The 24093-nt window shown below is 39.2% G+C and overlaps 2 protein-coding genes across 3 annotated transcripts in view; one reads left to right on the top strand and one right to left on the bottom strand.

The window, feature by feature from the left end:
- Nucleotides 1-22186, bottom strand: part of l(1)G0007 (ATP-dependent RNA helicase l(1)G0007) — a 131008-nt gene extending 108822 nt beyond the window's left edge. The window contains exons 1-11 of the mRNA XM_028319038.1: nt 21548-22186; nt 20993-21301; nt 20222-20437; nt 19795-19889; nt 19002-19204; nt 18396-18494; nt 17959-18088; nt 17445-17534; nt 16608-16748; nt 13766-13918; nt 12637-12830 (exon numbers count right to left, since the gene is read on the bottom strand). Of these exons, the coding sequence (XP_028174839.1) occupies nt 12637-12830; nt 13766-13918; nt 16608-16748; nt 17445-17534; nt 17959-18088; nt 18396-18494; nt 19002-19204; nt 19795-19889; nt 20222-20437; nt 20993-21301; nt 21548-21879 (1962 nt within the window). The 5' untranslated portion in view covers nt 21880-22186. The remainder of the gene's footprint in view (nt 1-12636; nt 12831-13765; nt 13919-16607; nt 16749-17444; nt 17535-17958; nt 18089-18395; nt 18495-19001; nt 19205-19794; nt 19890-20221; nt 20438-20992; nt 21302-21547) is intronic.
- On the top strand, nt 5971-10787 carry l(1)G0469 (lethal (1) G0469 NlpC/P60 domain-containing protein). Of its 2 annotated transcripts, XR_003656770.1 has the most exons (5): nt 5971-6493; nt 6841-7016; nt 7767-7874; nt 8443-8539; nt 10094-10787. XR_003656770.1 is itself a non-coding variant. In XM_028319037.1 (4 exons), the coding sequence occupies exons 1-4, from the start codon at nt 6157-6159 to the stop codon at nt 10187-10189; spliced, it is 717 nt and encodes a 238-aa protein (XP_028174838.1). In that variant the 5' UTR covers nt 5971-6156; the 3' UTR covers nt 10190-10787. The 2 variants fall into 2 exon arrangements, 1 of the variants encoding a protein (XP_028174838.1); XM_028319037.1 differs by lacking the exon at nt 8443-8539.
- Nucleotides 22187-24093: the final 1907 nt, after the last annotated feature.

Consider the following 24093-nt stretch of genomic DNA (forward strand, 5'->3'; position numbering starts at 1 on the left):
GAGCAAAAGAATGGCTACTGGGTAACATCTCGCATTACCTCGGAGCAAAAAAATGGCTACTGGTTAACATCGCGCGTTAACTTGGAGCTAAAAATGGGTCAAAGTTACGCGTCGTGTCACAACGCTTATAATAAAAATGTACGAGCACTTGCACAAAATAGTTGTTACAACCAACCTTTTGTTGGGTCTAATTCTCGTCACTACACTGCACAACTTAAAATAATTACGTTTTTTGTCGGTAAAAACGTCCTGGTGACGTCACTTAAGCATTTTTCTTATACTGCGTGCGGTCGTTGCGCGTGCGCACAAAGGAATGAGACCGCTCGGACACCGAGCCCACAGCGTGGTAGGGGTGGGGTTGCCCGCTCTTTTGTTTTTTAATACTACTACGCTGAATATTGTGTGCGGATTGGGTTGTCGTACAGGGGTACTACATGGTAAAATAAATCTCGGAGGCGAAAGCAGGATAATGCCGTTTGAATGTTTGTTGTCCAATTGCACTTGAAAGCGCAATAATTTCATTGTTTGTTGTGAATTGGATTGCTGATGACCTTTTAGGCTGGTGACTCAGAACAAATAACAGTCTGGTGGTCCGCTTACAGAGCTACTAGGTCATTTAATGTTGTGGATCCGAATCCAGTAAGGGGCAATGTTACTCGAGTATTTTGGAGAAATAAATAGTTACAGTTATAAAGTTCTTATATTATTAGGTACTCCTAACAATTTTTTCTTATCACTTTCAGCTGTCGCTTTTTACAAGCTTTATATTGACTTCACTTGTTAGTATGTGTGGGACAAATCTTGCAACTGAATTTAAGACCAGTTCTCCTAAATCGATTGAGCTGAAATTTGGCATACGAGGGCTGCACTAAAAGTATCGGGAATGGAATATTTCCACTGTTCCAGTCATATTAAAATCTATTTAATTGCAAACTCCAGGGTTTTAAAAATCGTATACCATTTATTTATTTTAAAAAAGATTCTCGGTCGTATCACAAGGTCTTGTCAAACTTGTTTAGTCGTTGAGAAAATGGAATTGACTCGAGAAAATTCAAGAGCGATGATTTATTATGACTTTTGAAGTGTTTTAACACAAAAACAGTGTGTTGACCGGATGATTTCTGCATTTGGTAATGAAGCCCAATCCAAAACCACAATTTATCGCTGGTTTCCTGAATTTCAACGTGGACGTGTCAAGCTCAGTGATGATCCCCGTCAAGGTCGTCCAAAAACTGCAGTCACCTAAGAAAACGTTGATGCTGTGCGTAAGCTGATTGAAGAAGATCGACATGTGATATACCGCGAAATTCAGGCAACTTTAGACATTAGCATGAGTCAAATACAAATAATCTTGCATGAACAATTAGGTGTAAAAAAGTTGTTTTCCCGATGGATACCGCATTCGCTCTGTGAAGAGCTCGCGTTACTTGGTGCGTCAGAACTCTCGGGAGATTACATGCAGGATCCTCAAATGCTGTATACAACATCGTATCAGGTGACGAATCATGGATATACGCGTACGAACCCGAAACAAAAAACCAGTCACGAGTTTGGGTGTTCGAAAATGAATTAAAGCCAACAAAAATTGTTCGTTCACGGAGTGTTGCAAAAAAAATGGTGGCCACGTTTGTCTCCAAAACCGGCCATGTTGCGACTATTCCTCTTGGGGGACAAAGAACGGTTAATGCAGATTAGTATGCTAGCATTTGTTTGCCACAGGTCGTTTCTGAACTCCGTAAAGAGAACTGCAACCGCCGCATCATCCTCCATCACGACAATGCGAGTTCTCACACCGCGCACTGAACAAAAGAGTTTTTAGAGCAAGAAAACATAGAATTATTAGTCCATCCGCCGTACAGCCCCGACCGAAGCCCTAATGATTTCTATACTTTCCCTAAAATAAAGAATAAATTGCGTGGTCAGAGATTTTCATCACCTGAAAAAGCTGTGGAAGCCTACAAAACGGCCATTTTGGAGACCCAAACTTCCGAATGCAATGGTTGCTTCAATGATTGGTTTCGTGTATGGAAAAATGTGTCAAATTTCGCGGAGAATACTTTAAAAAGCAATAAATACATTTTTTAAATAGTAATGTTGTTTCACTTCCTTGATTCCCGAAATTTTCAGTGCCGCCCTCGTACTTATGTAAGTACGATGACAATGCAATGTTATGATACCATTGAGCTGGTCTGATGATGGAGTCAGGAGGTGGCTATAGGAACTCCTAAACGAAACGGCGGAAACTTATCGAGTTTGGGTTCGTTGGATTCGACTTCTCGAGCACTTTAGTGCTAAATAATGACCCAGAGATTGAGATACAACTAAAAAGTGTAAAATAAAATTATAATAAAAAAAAACTTTTTTAAAAACAAGCTTTATCCAGAAATGCAGTTGTACTAAAATGAAAAAAATAATTGTATGCTTGGTTCAAAGAATTTCGAAAGCTTGTATCGCGCAAACAGAAAAAAAGAGGAATAAATTCCATGCGCGATACAAGCTTTCCAAATTCTTTGAACCAAGCATACAATTATTTTTTTCATTTTAGTACAACTGCATTTCTGGATAAAGCTTGTTTTTCAAAAAGTTTTTTTTTATTATAATTTTTTATCTTTCGCTTAGATCTCTTCTTCTACCTATCGGCAAAGATTGTCCAGTGACTAAGCGAAGAAGATTCAGAGGATCAACTGCTTGAGGACAAAACAAATACGGATAATGTTATTTAACTACGTGACCAGAGGCACGCACCAACAATCTGGTTTAACCGCTGTACAAACTCAAAGTAAAACAAACTGTATTTGTTTGGAGTACTTATTAGTATATCTAAATAAGTAATGACCAAAGTAGAAGACTGATTAATTAATTATGTTTGCTCTACCAGACTAAAGGGACTTGAATGCTGAAATCTTTATCAGCAAGCGCATCAAGCTTAAAGCTTGCAAAATCGACGCGAGCGCTACATTCCACAAGCGTGATTCCACAATATTTACGTTCGGTTCGCACGTTTCGTTACGTTCCGTTGGTTCACGCCCATGCGCCGGCGCAAGTGACGTCACGCAAGTGAACGACCTTGGGCATAACTTTAACATGTGCTGAGATACTTGAGAATTCGACGAAGAAATAACACGTTTTTCTAAGCACAAGTAGAACTGTACAAGTTGAAGAGGCAAAACGAAGTAAAAAAGTTCATAGATAAATTATTTGTGAGGAAGTAGAATTGATTGATTATATTGGCGGAAGTATTCGTAGATATAATGCTATCATCAGCATCATGAGGTCATTTATTCTCCATTGCAGGAGCACGACCCTCTCCAATTTACCACAGGCAGATGTGGGATTTGGCCTTCATATTCCCCACGCCATCGCGCCACACTGGCCAGACGAGTTGGGGAAACCTGAGTATATTGTTTCTTGAACTAATATTTCACCATTAATTCATACTACGAAATATTGATTAATAAAACAATTAATTATGAATCAAATCAAAAATACTAAACTGCAATAATTTCGACAGTTACAAAGCCTCGACAAATAAATTCTATTGCGATACAGACATGACAAGGTTGTAAAATTAAACCAAATTACGAAAAAATTTGGAGTATAATAAATACTTAAATTTTGAAATGCGTTTTTAAATCGACGATAATTTACCGTGGATTTACTTAAAATATGGAATCGATTAAGTATAATATTAATTTATGAGAATAAAATACACATTAATATATCAAGGACAAAGCCTCAAACGTTCAAATATAAGCAGACTTAGGATATCTTTTTGTAGTCCGTTGTAACTCTGGCGCCCCATTAGAATCCAAGGTGGTCAATAGAAATCAGTATCTTGACCAACTGTCGATAATGTGCCACTATAAGGAATTGGACGAGACTTTTGTCAACAGTCTCCGTAGTAAATATGTAGACTTCTAAGCAACAGTGAGTGTAATAGATAGAACAAGATTTTTTGAATGCTTGGAAATGTTTCACTAATAACCTGAACCGATACGAGTGCAAGATGGGTTGCCTGATAATTTTATCGTCAATCTTTTTTGTCTTCTGTAGATTTCGATGTAACATGGCATGATATAATTAACGATCTAACTAGTGGGAGATCTGCCCACACTACGTCTTCCTGCTTGTACTCGAGAACTTTTCTGCCCCTAGGGCTGATAGGGGTATCTATCAGCCCTAGGAGCTATGTCGCCCACTGTCACTTGAGTTTAGCAATTCTGCAGGCTATGTTGATCATTTTTCTTGCGGATCTCCTCATTTCTCATTCGATCACGGAGGGATCCAATTACTCAAAACAAATGACGTGAGAGAGAGATTTTAGGAATTGCATATATGACTTAAGTAATTTCTAAAAACAATAATGAGCACTCAGAATGAGTAACTAAGATAACGAAACGGCTGATGTCAACTTTTTCAATGAAAGAGATCAGATCGATATCAGATAAGCTCGACAAAAGGAACAAAGAACGCCGCTCTACAATATTGACGTTTTTCCGGAAACTTCTTTTCATGACTTAAAAATATTCAAGAACAGAACTTCATGAAAATAACGAACTTGATAAGCGAGCGAAGTAGCAGAGGCATTCGTGTCAAGTCAATACACCTTTATAAATAAAGTTTGACCACGCTAAAAACATCCTAGCGGGTCAAGCTTATGCAAATACTTATAATTATGTACGAGTAGAACATTATGAAATAAAAGCAGAAAAACTTGTATTCCGTTGCCAAATTGAAAATGAAAAGTTTGGGAAGTCTATCAAACAAAAGTCCCTTCTCATTCCAAAGCTAAACTTTACCCACTTAATTTCATTAAACGATCCAAGTTCCTAACATTCATAGTCCTCAGCTTCATTTGCATAATGAAGTTGTTTACCTAACATTGGCGGGCATAAAGGTAAAGTGGTCAATTTTGCCGGTCAATCGTGTAAATGCAGTCCGCGATTTTATTATCCGAGAGAGAAAAAAAACCTACCTGCCGGTTGGCGCCGGCATGTCGCGGGAACGGGCCGAAGGCGGCGGGGGGAGCCCCGCGGGGATCAGAGGGAGGTGTGACAGCTTGTGTGAGGTCAAGCTCGGTGCAATGGTTAGTGAGGGGAAAGCAGAAGCGAATAACGGTATTCGTTATCGCTCTCTTTGGTACACTGCCTCTCAATAGCTAATTCGAAAATGCATGTGTACTTGATGCTTGTCACTTTTTAGATATGGTATCATTAAATCGTAATGATCTTAATAATTATGATTGAGATGTAAAACATACAAAATCGGCGACGATCGGTAACCTGCTACGGCGGGTCTGGGGTCCTGTTTTATAAGGGCTATGAGGAGAAAACCTATTAACAAAAACTGGAGGAGGGGATTGCGGTTCCCCTCGAATCCGGAGTGGTGAGACGGAGCTGTGGTCAAATGTCCAAGTTAAGGCTCTAAGAGAGCTCTCTTTCAATATGCTCCGGTGGACACCGTCGGCTTTTAGCTCACTGGTCATCCCCATCGGCCATTGTGTAATTGGGTATATGCATACTATCTTAGATTGTTGAATTGCTATCTAATAATAATATATTGTAGTTCAATAAAAAATCGATAAAATTCGTGAGCCTTACATAATTATCAAAGAAAGTAACTTTCAACATCACACTAGATTGATTGGACTCATTAAAAGTGTAAAATGGTAACAAAAAATAATTAATTACATTAATGCGCACGAATTAGTAAATTAATGTAAAGATATACTGACGGCATTTGCTGTAACGGCGATAGACAGATATTAAAGCTGCAAGGATGGTTTTTAACAATTTTTTGTAAGGAAATTTTAGGCACAAGTACATGGTACTTTCATGCTATTAAATAACGGGTAAATAACGTTATCTCTTGTTATCGGTACGTCGAAGTGTCGGACGTCTCTATTCAGGTCGCGGCGCGTCGGGGCTCCCCGCAGCCCGCGCCGCCCCCCCGCCCGTATAAAGCCGCCGAAACACACGCGCGCCGCGTTTATCGTCACCGCGCCACCGTGTCGCACAGTTCTCCGCAAGTGTTTATTTACGCGAAATTGTGAAAGTGTCTGCGATTTCACGAAGTGAGAGTACTTTGCCCAACCAAACACCTTTGACAGTCAAGTGGGGGTGAATTGTTTTGCGAATTTTAGAGAGGCGAGGTTCAATGGAAGCGAGGTTCGTGACCTGCCGGAGTTTCCAGCAGATCAAGCCGCCGGAGAAGAGCATCGCGCCGCCGCCGACGGTGAAGGGGCTCCTGTCTCGCTTCGGGAGCCAGGCACAGGCGCTGTTCGCACCCAAGAAGCCGCGTTTCGGCTCGTCGGTGGCCATCCACAAGCTCCGCGAGACCAAGTGGTTCAAGCACGATGAACAGAACATCCTGTGCGCCGTGCTGGAATCCGGATTCGTGCTGGAGGTCCGCGCCGAGGAACCTCTCCCACCGGACTCTACTTTGTGTCCCGATTACCACATGTACGCCATTGCCATGTGGAAGAAGGGTAAAGGTGTGTATTTTGTTTATTTATTGGCTTTGTGTTATCGTATTTAAATGTTTACATTGGTTTGTAACGTGATTCGCGCGCCGCGGCCGAGGCAGCACTGAATAAAGTTGGCACACGATTTAGTCACGGTCGCACGTTGGGCTCACAATAGGATTTGTAAATAATTCATGCTGGTGTGCAGCCGGCGCGTCCGACTTAATTACATTAACAGATGAATCGTCAATGAACTATACGTCCGGTTTTGTAAGAGCCATTAACGTTGGAATGCTACGCGATAAATTTTTTAAGATATTCTAATTTTACAATCTTTCGCCGGGTCAAATATCTGATAAGGAATTGTTTGTCAACAGAAAAAACAAAGAACCCGGAACAGATAGAGGTGTATACAGTACAACAGAAAGGAGTGCGCAAACGTGTCGTCAGGACAACATTGAGTGCCTTCTGGAAGAAAGATTCTGTAATCCGCATCAACAACATTGATGACAAACAGGAGACCCCAAACAACGAGAAAGACATAAGAGCCAAGGTAATAAATCCCGACGAATATCCGACGATCCCAATTAAGCGTTTCCAATTCATAACTTCGTAATCATTCAAAATCCTTGTATCATCAATCAACTTGTCGGAAGAGGAACCGTCCATAATTTAATTTGCTAGTTACATCGTTATGATTCGATAGTCAGAGCTATAGACACATCTGTCGAAACAAGTTATACCCGAGAAAAAACTTAATGACATAACTCGGGACGGCCTTCGCGATGTTCAATAAATCTAGTCACGAATGTAAACCGTTACAGCTAATGTAACGCAACATTGCCAAGAGCATCGATAGTGTAACGTAATTACGAAACTAATGCTTAACCCCGATAATTAAAATCAATTTTGTATCATGAAATATTAAGTAGACTTCAATTTAAATGCTAACAAGCACGTCCCCAATTTAGTTAACAAATGATAACCCACTAGTGTGATTGATAACCCAATCATTTGCTTCTACTTCTAAATAGGGCATCACCTATTCCTTATTACTCATTGTCCTTTCAATCTGTGAATTCGTGGAAACTTTAATGCATGACTATTCAAACCTTCAAAGGTATATCAGTTCTTTCAGTCGAACGTCAGAGTTCTTTCTTCTTTGCGTAGGCTTGCGTCAGAATTGGAAACCTCTCATTTCAGATTGCGAATGCCTTGTGGGGCTTTCGTATCTTGGGCACTGTGGACTGAGTGACACAGTGAACAGTGGAACGGCTACTAAGGAGGCTTCTACTGATTGCAGCTGGATATGGCAACTAAGTCAAGGTTCGAGAGGAACTGGCATAATACACTGCATTTCGTCCACTGGTGTCGGTACGGGGAGACTCCGCAAGAAGCTCGCATGAGACAGGTAAATAAACTCCACTCGTACGCACGCATCCAACACAAATGATCGATCCCGTAAATGGAATTCCTTCGGAGAAAATTCTAGAACCCTCAGTAACGGCGTTTTCGCACGCGCCGACTGGTTTTACTGGTTTGCGTATTTATAAAACGAATCAATTTCGTTCGTTCCTTTTTTTAAACAACCGTATCACTGTTCTACGTAAATGCCAATTCTAGAGTTTTTTTCTTAGAGACTGCATGTTTATTGTTTTCAAATTAAATCAAAAGCTGTCCTTGCAACATTAAAATCTCATCTAAAATAAGTCAATCATGTGTATCGATACAGTAATTTGTGATGACAGTTTTCTTATTGTCCCGTTTCTATTTGGGTCATTTCTATAGCTTACTGTGAATGTTTTGCGCTTAAGTTAACTGGTCATTCAAATGGGGCTTCACCATACAAGACGAGATTAAATAATGGTAATGTAAGGGGAAGATGTGGCGGTCATCATGAGGCGACGGTGTAAGCATGGACACCATCGATGGGTCGACGTACAAAACCGAGAGATCGCAACGTAGCAATTTTGTTACAGATCAGCTTAACGACGTCGAAAACACCTATGATAATCATCTTTTGATGGTAATCATTGAGGCAGTTCGGACCTAACAGCTGGCAACTTATACACACCGGTGAGGTTTTAAATTTTAATGCCGGTTAAATTTCGCCCCTAATTTTATGTATCTGTGTTTATAGTATGTAGTCCACACTTGCACATGTACATTTTCACACAATACACGTGTCGGAAGACATTAAAACGAACGTGACTCTCGAGCTATGGACGGTCAAGAATGTCTTAAAGCGACTTTTATCTTTGCAGGGAAATTATTTCTATGCCATTCGTGATGTTAGAGATTCTGAAAGTCACGATTGTTTTATAAATGCAGGTTACGATCACACGTATTTTTTATCATGTCTAATCGATTACCGTTGGAAACTATATCTATAAATCATTAACAATATTCTGACACACAAACGCCTTTTATAAAAAAACAATTATTTTACTAGATTTTATAGTAAATTTCAAAAAAACAATATTAGGACAGGTAACTGTGTCCACTTGTGAAAACAATGATATCATTCTACATTATTGTAAGTCCTTTGCAAAGACAATTTGTTTAAACAACTGCTAAGGCTTTGTTAGCGTACAACGTATTTAGTCACTATCGACATTTATCATTGTCTACTTGAAATAGGTAATTTTAAATTCCAATTGAATACCTATACCTTGACTATAAACTGAATAATATGAAACTAGATATTTTGTTTCGCTGAATTAAGAATTGATTTAGAAAGGTACGTTTTTTTCTATTACATAGGAATTTGCACACAACACATCTTTATCTATTTTAAACTACATATATCTATTTTATCTATATGTTTTAACACGATAGAGGTGGCAGTCACAAACATAAGTCCATACATTTTAGAAATTTTCAAACTAGTTTTTGTCTAACAAAGCAAAATTTTCTACTTGTCTTTCTTGTGTTATCATCAGCCTGATGTTTTGTTCAATTTATTCATATTCTTGTTTTGGTGGTGTATTTTAAACTTAGATCTGATTAGAATCATGATTTTTGACTAACAGTTCTGTTTTTTTGCCCCCCTTTTTTAACAAAATGTTTTCCCTTCTTTTATTTGGTGATTTTAGTATCTATTTGTTACGCAAGAATAATATCGTAACTTGGGATACACCACAATATTATTCAAAGCATATTGAACTTTAATGACAAGAACATTAAAACATTTACGTAACAAAATACCAACACAAAATATTGACGTTTTTATCAACGGAGTTTGCCCGCATTGAGTCACCTTGAGGTTATCAGTGCAGTCGTAATTTTATTGCAATAGTAAACCGTGATAAAAGTAGACCTATCATAACAAAGAGGTCATGGACAGTTTCCTAAATATGTATATAAATTCGTCTAAAGACATTATCAAGTAGTTATCAATTTTATTGCGCATTTTAAATGACAAATATTACACAATAAATATCCAAATTAACTATAATTTGTTATCCAGGATGTGGTTAGATTATTATTTTTATTAACCAAAACATTGTAAAAATATTTAACTTATTTGTTTCCCTAAAACCCGTCCCGCGAATAATGTCGTAACTGAAAATTGAGTTGCAGCGTTATACGTCGGAACATGTATTTCATGTAAAGTATTTTTTGTTGCAGATAAGCGAGTCGCTAAAGTGGGGCAACATCGGCATGAACATGGGCGTGATGCTCGTGAGCCAGGCCCACGTCAGGGAAAAGGCTAAATCAGTCTGAGTGTCACAGCCCAGCGGCTCAACCGCTGGCAACACCTGCTGCGCTTGCTTTTGGCTGCCCAACACCAACATAGACTACGTCTAATTTGAAATTCAAACACCATTCGAATTTCAAATTTCGGAACACGCAGCTGATAAAAAGTTCCTTTACTTTGAATTTCAATTTCGAATTCTCAATTTCGTCGTTCTATTCTACATCAGTATTTTGTCTCTCTTTCGCTCCACTATCTTGAGTTTGTACGGACGCTCTAACGAAGAGGTAAATTATTGGACAAAACAAACATTCCTAATTAAAGACGCCCCGTGCTAGTAATAATGCTCTAATCTATGATATTACAGTGTTAATCAGTTTTCGTAAGATAGGCGATAATGTTAAGGCGAAATCATGATTAATGGTCTGAGAGTGACAACCCTAGTCTTACGTGTTACTTCTATGTTTTTCTTATGAAATAAGACTGTTTTCTATTATATTTATGATGGAATAATGACAATTGACTACGACAAACATAATTTATTGAATTGGAAATTTAATACATCTCTATCAATGTTTCGTAGTCTGTTCAGAGTTTGATATGTTTAAAGTATTTCGATCTTTGTATTCTAAATAACGACCTAATTAATGTTATTTGTGAACGTCGGATGTTGAGTTTGTGAGAGTATTGTACTCGTAAGTTAAGTTCTATTTATAATGAAGCATTTTTTATAATAAATGATTAATTGATATTTCTGTATTTTATTTGAGAGATAAAATGTTCGTAAAAGTGCTAATTATAATATTATGATTAGGGTAAATCAAGATCATTCCGTGCCATATAAGAGCACTATTCAATCGAATCATGATAGACACTTATGGAAATTCATGAAATCTGACACCAAAAGAAGAAAACAATATTATTATCATCAATACTGCAGGAGCAGGAATCAATAGCAGGCTGCAACCAATAGATCAACATGGAAAGCATTGGGGGAGGCCTATGTTCAGCAGTAGACGAGCTATGGCTGAAATGATGATGATGATGATCATCATCAATATATTCTAGTTCGTCATAACTTAAGTCATTTTAACTAAATAATTCACAGCCCTGACTAGAGAACGCAGGAGTTAGTTAAAACAAGTTATAAGTAGCTATTTCATAGATAGCACGCAGTAATAAACTTCATAACAGTGCATAGTTATCGATGTTAGTTAATATGTATGTAGTTCAATAGCAATCTATTGGAAATAGTGACTTCATATTATGTTCAATAAAATATAGGTACAAGTATCTAAATTGTTATTCCAGCTACATTATTCAACGTATCAACAGATATTGATCTAAAGTGAGGTATCCCACTATGAAGTGGGATACGTATAAAAATGGTGTGAATTAATTGCTAATGAAAATGATCCATCCTTTTTTACGTATATCCATAATAAAATGACTATTTCATGGAATGCAGATGGTACTTTTGTAGCTTTGATCCATTAGTTCTAAGTGGCTAAAGATTTTAACTTTATCAGAAAGTACCATATACCATCTGGTACGTTATAAAGATATTGTGGTTGCTCTGCTTATGGTTCACCTAGTGTAGTAAGCGAGATTTTTCAGTCGCCTGTCTTTATGAAGAATTTCTACGCTTAATTTTACAACGTCATGTAGTGTTTGTTAAGAAACAGGGAGGTGGGTATTTTATCACATATCTTTCATGTATTTCTCTGAAATAAAAAATCTAAAACATAACTATCCTTCTGGCGTATTTGGATAAATAACAGTCCACTGACCTCTCTCAGCAGTCCAAACAGCATGTCAGTAGACAGCGATCGCTCGTGGGCTTCGTCCATGATGATGGCGCAGTAGTTGTCAAGATCCGGTTCCCTTAACCCCTCTCACAGAAGGATACCATCCGTCATGTACTTGATGACAGGATGACAGTCTAGCGGAGCGGAGTGAGGAAGCGGAGAGGAGTGAGGAAGCGGAGCGGAGCGAGAGAGTAATGTGGAACGGATTACGGACTGCATCTGTCCATAGACGCGGAGCTAGGTATCGGAGAGGAGCGCTCCACTTCTCCGCTACAAGTTTTCTCTCCGCTTCCTGGTTTTTAAATCTAAAATACAGTTCACTGACCTCTCTCAGCAGTCCAAACAGCATGTCAGTAGACAGCGACCGCTCGTGGGCTTCGTCCATGATGATGGCGCAGTAGTTGTCAAGATCCGGTTCCCTTAACCCCTCTCACAGAAGGATACCATCCGTCATGTACTTGATGACAGGATGACAGTCTAGCGGAGCGGAGTGAGGAAGCGGAGAGGAGTGAGGAAGCAGAGCGGAGCCCGAGAGTAATGTGGAACGGATTACGGACTGCATCTGTCCATAGACGCGGAGCTAGGTATCGAAAAGGAGCGTTCCACTTCTCCGCTACACATCTTCTTTCTGCTTCCTGGTTTAAAAATCTAAAAAACTGTTCACTGACCTCTCTTAGCAGTCCAAACAGCATGTCAGTAGACAAGGACCTCTCGTGGGCTTCGTCCATGATGATGGCGCAGTAGTTGTCAAGATCCGGTTCCCTTAACCCCTCTCGAAGAAGGATACCATCCGTCATGTACTTTATGACTGTGTTGGGAGACGTGCAGTCTTCGAAACGGATCGCGTAGCCCACTTCGTCACCTGTAAGATTTTGTAAAGGTTTGGATTAGAAGGGATTGAAGGGCGAGATTTGTTTCAAAGGTTCAAAGTTTCTACTTTCCGGTGTTTTCCTTGGAATAAGTTATGAACTTTGGTAAATATGTAAATACATTTATTAATTGTTTTTTTTTATTTATTTGTTTATTAGTAGTTGTTGTAAATATTTTTTGTCCTCAAAGTACAATTTATCGGTTTTCACTATGAGCGCCTGTGGGTTGTAATATAGCAATGTAACTAATAACACGTTTATTGCCCGCCGTAGCTAGCAGGTGCCGGGCGAGTTTACCGAAGGCCCTTAAATTAGGGTTTCAGCAAGTGTCATCGGGTGTAGGTAGTGCTTTAGAACCAGAGAACAAAACTATTAGAGTAATTTGGCAGTTATTAAGATGCTTTATGAAAGGTTATTTATCCATACTAATATAATTCGCTAATCTCAGGAACTACTGGCCCGATTTGAAAAAAATATTTTTGTGTTGGATAACCCATTTATCGAGGAAGGCTTTAGGCTAAAATATAACATGACCTTACGGCCAATAGGCTCGAAGCAGTAGAGAAAATGTTGCAAAAACGGGAAATATTATTCAAACTATTTTCGCGCGTACGATGTCACGGGCACAGCTAGTTATCAATAAGAGTGTTATTAAATTGGATAGACTAACGATCTAGTGAAAGTCGCCGCAAACACCCAGATACGAGTAGCGTAGGATCGGTCGTAGCAGAAATTCTTAGGGGTGGCTTTTGTCCGACTGATAATGATGTCTTTATTTGACTAATGCCCGTTTTCACCATCAAACCCTAATTTTTAAGTGACCACTATGTAAACAAAATTCCTGTTATGTGTTACCATAAGCGTCACTTAAAAATTAGGGATTGATGGTGAAAACGGGCATTAAACGAACAAGTGTATTGTGTATTACCTAGCTTAGTATTCATTTCATCAGAGACTCGCTTGGCTACAGACATGGCAGCTACACGTCGCGGCTGCGTGCAACCGATCATTCCCATCCGGCTGTAGCCTTCCTCGTGCAAGTATTGGGTCAGCTGCGTAGTCTTGCCGCTGCCGGTCTCACCTGTAATCAAAATCAAAATTATCTTTATTTGTTTAAATCCTGGTCCGTGAGCACGTAGAATTTTGTCCAATGACCCCAAGCTACCCATCCTTATCGCTCGCGCGTAATTATATCGCTGTCGCGACTGTGCGACGCGCGCCCGCAGTGAGTGTGCGAGCGCGACAGCGATATAATTACGCGCGAGCGATAAGAATGGGTAGCTAGGGGTCATTGGACAAAATTCTACGTGCTCACGGGCCAGGCTTTAGACTAATTAAATTAGTACTTACAAATCGTCAAATGCTCTTAAGGAGCCTATACATGTCTCATTCTTTTTTTGCCCTACCAGCGCTTCGAGACAAACATTTGGCAAGTGCTGAGAAGAAGCGCCGCAACAAACTCAGTCACCACTGTCTGCCGGTTTAATAATAATCACATCAAAAATCGTTTAATTCACATAACAAGCTTAGAAGTAATGGAATCACAGATCGCAGAAACTAAAGGGAGATGTGAAAAGGGGGCGGGGCCAGTGTCGCAGCAATATGTCCAAAAACAGAACACATTGCGCGAGGAATGAAGACACAGTGACATTATGTGTAAACAGTTTACATTGCTTGCGTAGTACTAAAGATTGTTCAAACGTTGAGTACTGATACCGCAGTGGATAAAGAGCACATATTTTGATTACTTTGTGTGCGTGAATTTCTATTGCGACACTGAGTGTCGAACTCAGCGCATTAGTTGGCATCTCTCTATACCTCTATGGTGTAAACAGTTTACATTGCTTGCGCAGTGCTAAAGATTATTCAAACGTTGAGTACTGATACCGCAGTGGATAATGAGCACATTTTATTTTATTTTTTTATTTTATTTATTTAATAGGACAACCAACAAGACATACACTGGAAGACAATCAATATTTACAACGTATTTAACTTAATCTAAGTGCTGCCTTAATTATAGGTTGCCACGGCATGCAATAGTGGACTTATACATAAACAGTGTCTACACTTAAAGAAAAGAGTTTCTTCAGCGAGTATTATTTAGCTGGAATAACATTTCGCCAGCGACTCGATGCGAAGCTGTTTAGGATTTTTCGTTTAAATGAAGGTAGCTTGTCCCGAAAGACATCTAGATCAAGATCGAGGTTCCTTGATATACTTTTAAACTGTCTTTGGAGTCTGTTCATGGTGGCGTAGTGACCTAAATACATTCATACTATAAGAATACATTCAATCGAACGTCACTGCGTATGAAGTGGTCTGTACCCACATTACTTGTAACTTGGTATACGAACGAATAATCACACTGAATGCAGTGTGTGCACATGACACACACTCTTTGCGACGTATTGTTTTTATTTTGACTACTTTTGTGTGTGAATGTCAAATGCGAGACTGGGTTTCGAATTCAACGCATTAGTTGGCATTTCTCTGGATCTCTATGGACACTTTTTTATACATAACATGGCAGTTATTTGACCACAATCGCACCTGATGTTAAGTGGGACGCAGTCTAGGATGGTGCATATCAGCCCTGTAAGTGCCTATTCACTCTCGCCTTGAAAAGGCCCGCATTATAGTCTTCGGGAAAGACAGCGGCAGGCAGCGAATTCCAGTCCCTAGCTGTTTGCATAACAAAAGAGTCATCGAAACGCTTAGTGCGAGCTGGTGGAATGTCAACAATATAGGGATGTTACGCTAACCATACCATACCATACTGAGGGTAACAACCTAGTCCATAAAATCGTACTGTATTAAAATTTGTAAATCATATTGGCTGTAACCTGTTTTGTACGTCCTAAATCTATATAAATAAAAATGAATTGCTGTTCGTTAGTCTGATTAAAACTCGAGAACGGCTGGGCCGATTGAGCTGATTTTGGTTTTAAAATGTTTGTCGTAGTCCAGGGTAGGTCAAAACGGTGAGCAAATAAGGAAAAATTGCGATGGCTTCTTCATTGCCTTTAAGGCGGAACAGAGTTCGCCAGGTCAGCTAGTAAATAAATAAATAACATGGAAATGATTGCTATTTTTCATTCATTTTCATTCTATGAAATGATGATTTTTTCATATGATTTCACATGCGAAATTTCACAGGCAATGATTTTTTTTTATTCGCAGTGTAGCTCTCTCATATAATGTGCTACTTTTAATGAAGTATGAATTATGATGAAGGATTGCTAAAATATGAAATGTAACAACATCTGTTTCATTTATGTCGCACAACAAAAAACAAACAGTTTCACAGCACATAAATAACCGCGCGACTAGTGAAAATCATTCATTTCATCTGCCTGCTATCTAATGAAATCATACGAATGATGACAAGGAAATCTAAACCTTACACCTTTGAGTTTAAAGTTCATATTTAAAATGTCCAGTTTCGTCCGTCATCACATCTCTTGTCCTTTTCTAACACGCACATGATCAAATCATTCCTTCTTATTCGCTCGGTCGCTTCGCAGAGCTGCGCTCACGGACTTCGCTCGAATGAATTAATGAAATTCATGTGATTCGTGATTTCGTTTACTGTGAAATTATAGCAGTCTATGTGAAGTAATTTAGCAGGTGTGATTAATGAAATTCATTTCATATGATTTTCACCTGCTATTCATGAAATGTTCCATGCCTAGTGGAGTTAGTTTGTGTAATTCTTTCGCACATTCGTTGTTCGAACTCTCACTTTAGTGTTGTCCAGCTGTACTCACCGACGATGATGACGACGCTATTCTCCCGGATGACTTGCATCAGCTCCTCGCGTACGGCGAAGGCGGGTAGGTAGCGCCGTTGTTCCGCTATCGTCTTCTTTGTCACGAATTCCGACTTGGACGCTGGTTCTTCTGCCTCAGCTAGAAGACAGAAGGAATGTCATTGATTTATTCATCACACATTAGTTTGGGAACAATGAGGTCATTGTGTGTAGAATATGACCACTCCCACTCTTCTTTCATCATCATCATCATCATTTCAGCCATAGGACGTCCACTGCTGAACATAGACCTCCCCCAATGACTTCCACATCGCACGGTTCGCACAGCGCCTTCCTGCCTTTATCAGGCCGTCGGTCCACCTTGCGGGTGGACGTCCCACGCTGCGTTTTCCGGTACGCGGCCTCCACTCCAGAACCTTGCTGCCCCATCGGCCGTCAGTTCTGCGTACTATGTGCCCTGCCCATTGCCACTTCAGCTTGCTAATCCGCCGGACTATGTCAGTGACTTTAGTTCGTTTACGGATCTCTTCATTTCTGATTTGATCTCGTAAAGAAACACCGAGCATAGCCCTTTCCATAGCACGCCACGCACCTTCTTTCAGATGTCGTAAAACCCGATCAGCGAGCCTCAACAAACTGTCTGACGTTTACTGTCAAATAAGAACCTGTCACTCGCCAGGCAGTGGCGCTAACTAGTGAGCGAAAATACGGTAGTTATCTTATTACATTTTATACTTAACAGTATGGGGGGATTAAGTTTGTAAACACAATTCATAATAAAACACTGACACAGACTTCAATTTTGCTGGAAAAATAACTAAGTGAAAAATATTACCTTTGTCCAAATGTTCGGCATATTTATACGCTTCCTTAGTAGGTCCATCTTCCTCTTCTTCTTTCTCTTTCTGTATTCCCATGATGTTTCCTGAAAAGGAAAAGAACACAAGTTAGAAAAAATAAATCGATAAACTACACTACATTTTAAAACCCTTCTCCAACACAGCATATTGCTAGCATAGCATAGCTAGCTGTGCTCTTATTACTAATTTTAATACTACTTGCATTAAAAGCCTCTTATACAGTGAAAGTTACACTTGGTGTGGCTTTTTGTATACAGTCGCCAGCTGCCACATTATAAGTATATTTTTTGTGGCAAAGTCGCACCTATTACAAGTACACTAAATGCTACAGCATCAAATAGTTCGTAACTTCCAAAGTGGCCAAAAAGTTGACAACACAGTTCCAATCGTAACGAAGACGTGTTGAGAACTTTTTGAATAATTTGGGTGTCAGGAACTATTTGACGCTGACTGTACGAAAAAAAAGACAAAATATAATATGATTTGTACCTAATTTAGTCCCTTCCAGTTTCCAGTGTTTCTTCTGCGCTTTTCTTCTTTCTTTTTGTTCTCTGAACGCCTTCACCAAGGCAGAACCTTTCCTGGCATTGATCGCCATGTCTGACGTTGGATCTTTTACCTAAATATTAAAACAATTACATTAAAGATATTAGAGTATACAATAAAATGTACAAGATTATGGGTGCAATGTAGGAAGAATATAAATAAAGCTTGCCACCAGGTGTGACGATGACCAGTCTGGCATGAGTGTGGAAGTTATTTTTTGTGGCCTTTATTTTTATAAAATATCGAGGCACCACCCATATTTTACATAGCATATGAATTATAATTTTTTTCTGAATAAGCTTAGCATGTTGGGAATCTTTATAATACCGTTAAAACCATAATTATTATAAGATGTGTGATGCTTTAAATATAAAGCTTACCGGGATAACAGGCTCAGGCTGCTTTGTAAAGACGATTCTTCCGTCGAGGAATGGCGGCACGATGTTATGAACAAGTAGATGCACGCGGTCTACGCTTTCCTATAAACATAAAATTGGTAAAAACTTTACTGATATTAATTTAGAGGGCACATAGTACGCAGAACTGATAGCCGATGCGGCAGCAAGATTCTGGAGTGGAGGTCGCGTACCGGTAAGCGCAGCGTGGGGCATCCACCCACAAAGTGGACAGACGACATCATAAAGGTAGCAGGAAGACGCTGGACGCAAGCCGTCTACCAACCGGTTAACATGGAAATCATTGGGGAGGCCTATGTTCAGCAGTGGACGTCCTATGACCGAAATGATGATGAATTTAGATAACACAGATTAGAGCGCAACCATTATTTTGTCAGTGTTTCTTTTTGTGCTTGATAATGTATAATTATCTACCTACATAAAATTTGTTAATTTCTCATGTAAGTGACTGTAATGTTTTTAATGAGAAATAAATGTTCTTTAAACCTATTACAAAAATTGTTTGCACTCAAGCGTCAACAGATGGCGTTGTGCTGAGTTGACTCGCGGTGACAAAGTTTCTGCTCTCACCTCGTCCAAATCATTGTTGACGTTGATAGAGTGCACCACACCACTGGTCAGCATTCTGTTCCGCTCCCACAGCTCGTTGTCCCTGTCTATCTGTTGTCGCTGCGCTGACACCTTCCGATTGCGTCGTTTCTCTATCTGTTCTTCTTTGCGTGCCACGTATTCCGCGCTGGTGCCGGCGAATGGATCCGATTCGTCTGCTTCACCTGATTAATAGTAAAAGAATTTATAGTAGTGTAATAGGGCTATCGTTTTTATACTCAACTGTTGGCACCCCTGGCGATTGACAGGACCTTACTCTACAGTGGCGCCATCTTAATGAGTGCAAATGCGAGTCTTCCTACCACTTTCGCGCTTACCAGTTGGTGCCACTGTCATCGCTACTAGCAAGTGACAGGATCTAACTCTACAGTGGCGCTAACTGGTGAGCGCTAAAACGATAGCCCTCATTATGTTACGCTTTAAGGCTTGGTTCAGACACGCGGATTCTGCGTGGTTTTCTTTCTTTGGTAAGGCAATGAGGCGGTAACCGTGCGGTTATGGTTTGATGCGAAAGTACGAGAACTGTGCGATTATAGTTGTGTCTGAACCAGGCCTTATACTCTCTAAACCAAGGGACTACCAGCAATCCCATATCATAAACAAATTAAAGTGAAGCTTAGAACCGCAACGAAATCTGAAAGACAACAGCAAAGTACACCATTTACTTCCAAGTTGAAGTTAAGACAGATGACTTGCATAGTCTTATTAAAACAGGTTTTTGAGAGAAAAATGTATTTAAAAATGGTTGACATACCTTCACCCATGTTGTACCAAGCTCTATCTAATTTCTTTTCAGCTTCTTCCCATTCAGAGTCCTCAATATCCAAGCCACGTCTGGAAGTGGCAAACCTGGAAACGAGAAACAAGATAAGGTAAAGTATATTGTAAGTGGCATATTGTAAAGATATGACTTAAATCATACCTGCTGATAGGTTCCTAAGAGCATTGCACACATTTTAGTGTAATTGCTCAGAAATATTCAATAGGAATATCAATTTACAGAAACACAGTATTTAATTACCTCATTAATGGATAACACTAGGACAATATGGATTTCTGGAGTGCATAACTGCAGAGAAGGTTGACAAAAAATCGCCAGTATTTTTTTTCAATACACAACATGAATTTTTAGCTTCACTGCAGTTGGTTAGAAAATGTCTTCAGTTTTTGCAATTACTTACTTGTGTGGTGTAGCTCTATCCGAGTACACATAGGGTCTCCCTTTGTAATCCCTCAATGGTTTGCCACTCCTGTCACTCCTCTGTGACCTGTCGGATGGCCCGGCATCCCGCGGCAGTGGGGTCGGGAAGTCCCAGCTGGATTTACGTAGAGGAGCCTTGAGATCATCATCATCGTCATCCCAGGCTGTTTTGTCTGTGGGTTTTAGGACTTTCAGGCTGAAAAACAAAAAGCATTTTAAACTGAATTCGTAAAATTCATTTATTTTGCAAATAGGCTTTTAAAAAGCACTTTTACACGTCCCAATATTAACGCTACCACTGCTTCGGGACAATAAATGGGCCAGTGCTGAGAAGAAGCTATGTACATTGTATTTTAAAAACAAGGGCAACAATCTATCTCTACAGAAAGCAATAAAAAAATTGTTTGTCTTGTCTATCACTTTGTAAATGGTAATTTAACTCCTCTTGACACTATCATTAAAATCTCATTCTAAAGCCCGTAGTTCAGTGAGCACGTAGAATTTTGTCCAATGACCCCAAGCTACCCATCCTTATCGCTCGCGCGTAATTATATTGCTGTCGCGACTGTGCGACGGGCGCCCGCAGTGAGTGTGCGAGCGCGACAGCAACATAATTACGCGCGAGCAATAAGGATAGGTAGCTTGGGGTCATTGGACAAAATTCTACGTGCTCACGGACCAGGCTTTAATAACAAATGATCCAGACTAGGTTGTGATAAACATTTTGTGTATCCATATAATTTTACAATACCTGGGTGTCCTAGGCTCATCCTTAAACCTTGGTTCATAATAGCTCCTTCTTGAGCTGTCTCTACTTCTTTCACTGTCCCGATCCCGCCTATCCCTCCTCTCGGAATCCCCTCTCCTCCCCGAATCCCTGTCTTTTCTCCTATCTCTATCCCTGTCCCTGTCTTTCCTGTAGTCATCATGTCTTCTGTCCCTGTCACGTCTGTCATAGCGGTGTCTGTAGTACCGATCATCTTCGTCATCCTTTGATCGTGATTTCTTTTCTTCTTGAGTTGAATTGTGCACTCCTTTCTCTTTTAATTCTTTATCTTTCCTATAAACAGTCAATCAATATTAGGAAATCACCAACATAAACAGTAAATGTGAAATAATAACCTAAAAATTTTACTTGATTTAATAAAAAGAATTTAAAAGTTGGTTCAATAATTTAGGGCAGTGAATACATAAATGGCAATACAGTTAGTAAGCACTACTACGGTGTAAAATCTACTAGTGACACAACATTTCTTGCATGTGATACATACAAGAAACATTTATATGGAAAATCTATGATTTTTACCTCTGTAACCTCTCAATCATGCGTTCCCGCGCTTGTTCTGAGATACCACCAGTGTATGTCGGAGTCTCTTCATTGTGCTTCCTATATTTACGTTCCTTAGTCCCGCTAGATTCACTGCGATCAGCCTCATCGTCTTCTTCATTCGCGTCGTCTTGGAATGATATCAGCCGATTCTGCTTCCTCTTAGTTGCAGCCAGCTTATCAAGCCCCAACAAGGATGGCCTTGCAAACTGGAAGTCTGCTGGTTCATCCTTCTTTTTGATGATCAAACCTCCAGGAGCATCCCCAGATGATCCCTCCAAACGATGCAGTGTTTTGTCATCCTCCGACATTGTAAGAGGTAGGCAGAGTCACCAGTATCTCACTTTTTTAAGTACACAGCTATTGATTTAACAGTTTTGAGTTATTTATCCGAAAACAAAAGGAATAAATTGCAAAACATTGCACCAGATCGTGTTCAAAATAAAAGCATAGAGAAAAGTACTTCTTCTTCTTCTTTTATTATGGCAACGACTTGGTATTGAGAACCATGATTTCGCCAATGTCACGTAAACAGCTTTGACAGAGTGTAACAGGGTTTAAAAAAAAAACAAAAGTATTTACATTTCTAATTAAAAGCAAAATTATTTGTGTGAGTACCTAAAACAAAAAAGACAACACAAATTGAGACAACACAAATAAATACATAATATAGAAATTAAAATGTAAGGGAAAAAAAAGGGTAGGTAGGATGAAGGATTGGGAGAGGAAAAATAATTTTGATTACCTACAAACGAATTTTGCGGGATTGGATAAATTTTGATAAAAGTTTTAAAAGCGGGGGGTCCATAGAGTTTAGTATNTCTAGAGAAAAGTAATACATAGGAAATAAAAGTGACTGACGTTTGACACTAATGACATATTCACGTGCTGTCAAGTAAAATGTTGCCATGATAAAATATAACTAAACCATTTTAACATTGAGTGGCATTGACTGACTTTAAAGTTGGAGAGGGCATAAATAAAATTCCTGTCATGTGTCCAAAATGGTACAAACATTGTAAAGAATTTCCATTATAATTATTTTCTGTTTTATTTATTTATTTTATTTTATTTATTAGGACAACCAACAAGACAAACACGCATTATGTTACCATACCGACCATCCATAACGAGAACGATTTTTAATCGTGCTAGGGGTACTGACGAGTTGGGTTTTGGGTGGCGTTCGGGAAACCCAAAAATTAGTCCTGAAGTTCGAAAATTACGGCTAAACTCTCTTGAAAGTAAATGAAGCGTAGGATCCATTATAGGCTAATAAGAGCTATAAACTGAGGGAATTGAGCCCCTAAATTATTATCATTACTTAATATTTATCTGAGATTAAAGCCCAACATTATGTAAGTAATTTAAGTAACCTACCTACTTACTTAAGTGCCTTGGAAGCTTATATATCTAATCAACTGTAATCGACTGAGCCTAAGAACGGGTTTTGGGTCTTGGGAACGCAGGGCGCGTTTTTAAAACATACGATTTCAAAGCAACACAATTCGCAACCTAACTATATTTAAGTAAACCTATTATTTCGTTGCGATTTGGAATTGCTTCAAAGAGAAATCTTCAAAATCTTATCTATCAAGTGACTCTAGATAAGTTCTTGGAAACTATGAAATTGGTTGGAACAGTGTTTAACAAGCGTGTAACTTTTTATTTGTAAGGGCTTACTTACATAAGTGTCTAAGGGCGTGCCGATCATTATGTTGTGTACCTAAACACAACTAATCTGGAGACGAGCAGGTCTTGTTGAGTTAGGAACATAATATAGGTAAAAATAACAAATCTGATATTAAGTAGACAGATAGGTTCCTGACCCTTGTCATATGCCTGACACTCTTTTAAATGAACATGATTTGCACATTAAACGTGTATAGTTGGGTCAGCGCTAGTCCGAGGGTTGCGGTCAAAGGGTTTGTAAATACATAAAGGAATAAGTAGGTACCTGCTCGTCCTTGCACAAAGCACGTGTAAGCAACAGAATATCAATAAGCGTGGGAAGGTATTATGTGTCCTAATAACAATCAATCAATTAGCTGGAACTCGTAAAGCTTTGCATGAAATTCATCTTCCCAACACTCAATCTGTCATGGAAATTAGAGAATTATTGCCCAGTGGCGGAAACGCGTTCATACCTAGAATTAGTGCCAAGCAATTAAATCCTACGAAATAAACAAAATAACCGCCGCAAATTGCACATATGCGAATAAATCACATGTGTAAATCTTTTCGTTTGGTCGGACAACAAAAATAGAACAGTTTGTGATCGACTCCTGTGGCATAGAGACGTGTGTGCCATGGTTTAAAAAAAAACGAGATTGCGCGCGAAAAATTTTGCCGGCGATAGTCTGTTGTTGAATTTTAAGTTTTTTTTAGTGGCCAGAATTATTGTGATAATTTATTTCAGTGAATATTTTGATTTAGCTCTTTGAAGTTTTAAATTTAGCGTGTTTTGTGAGAAGCGATGTGTGACAAGGTCGATTTAGGGGCAATTTAATAGGTGACAAGTAGGC

This window comes from Ostrinia furnacalis, unplaced genomic scaffold, assembly GCF_004193835.3.
Source record: "Ostrinia furnacalis isolate ACB-3 unplaced genomic scaffold, ASM419383v2 OfSCF7067, whole genome shotgun sequence".
Taxonomy (NCBI): Eukaryota; Metazoa; Arthropoda; class Insecta; order Lepidoptera; family Crambidae; genus Ostrinia; species Ostrinia furnacalis.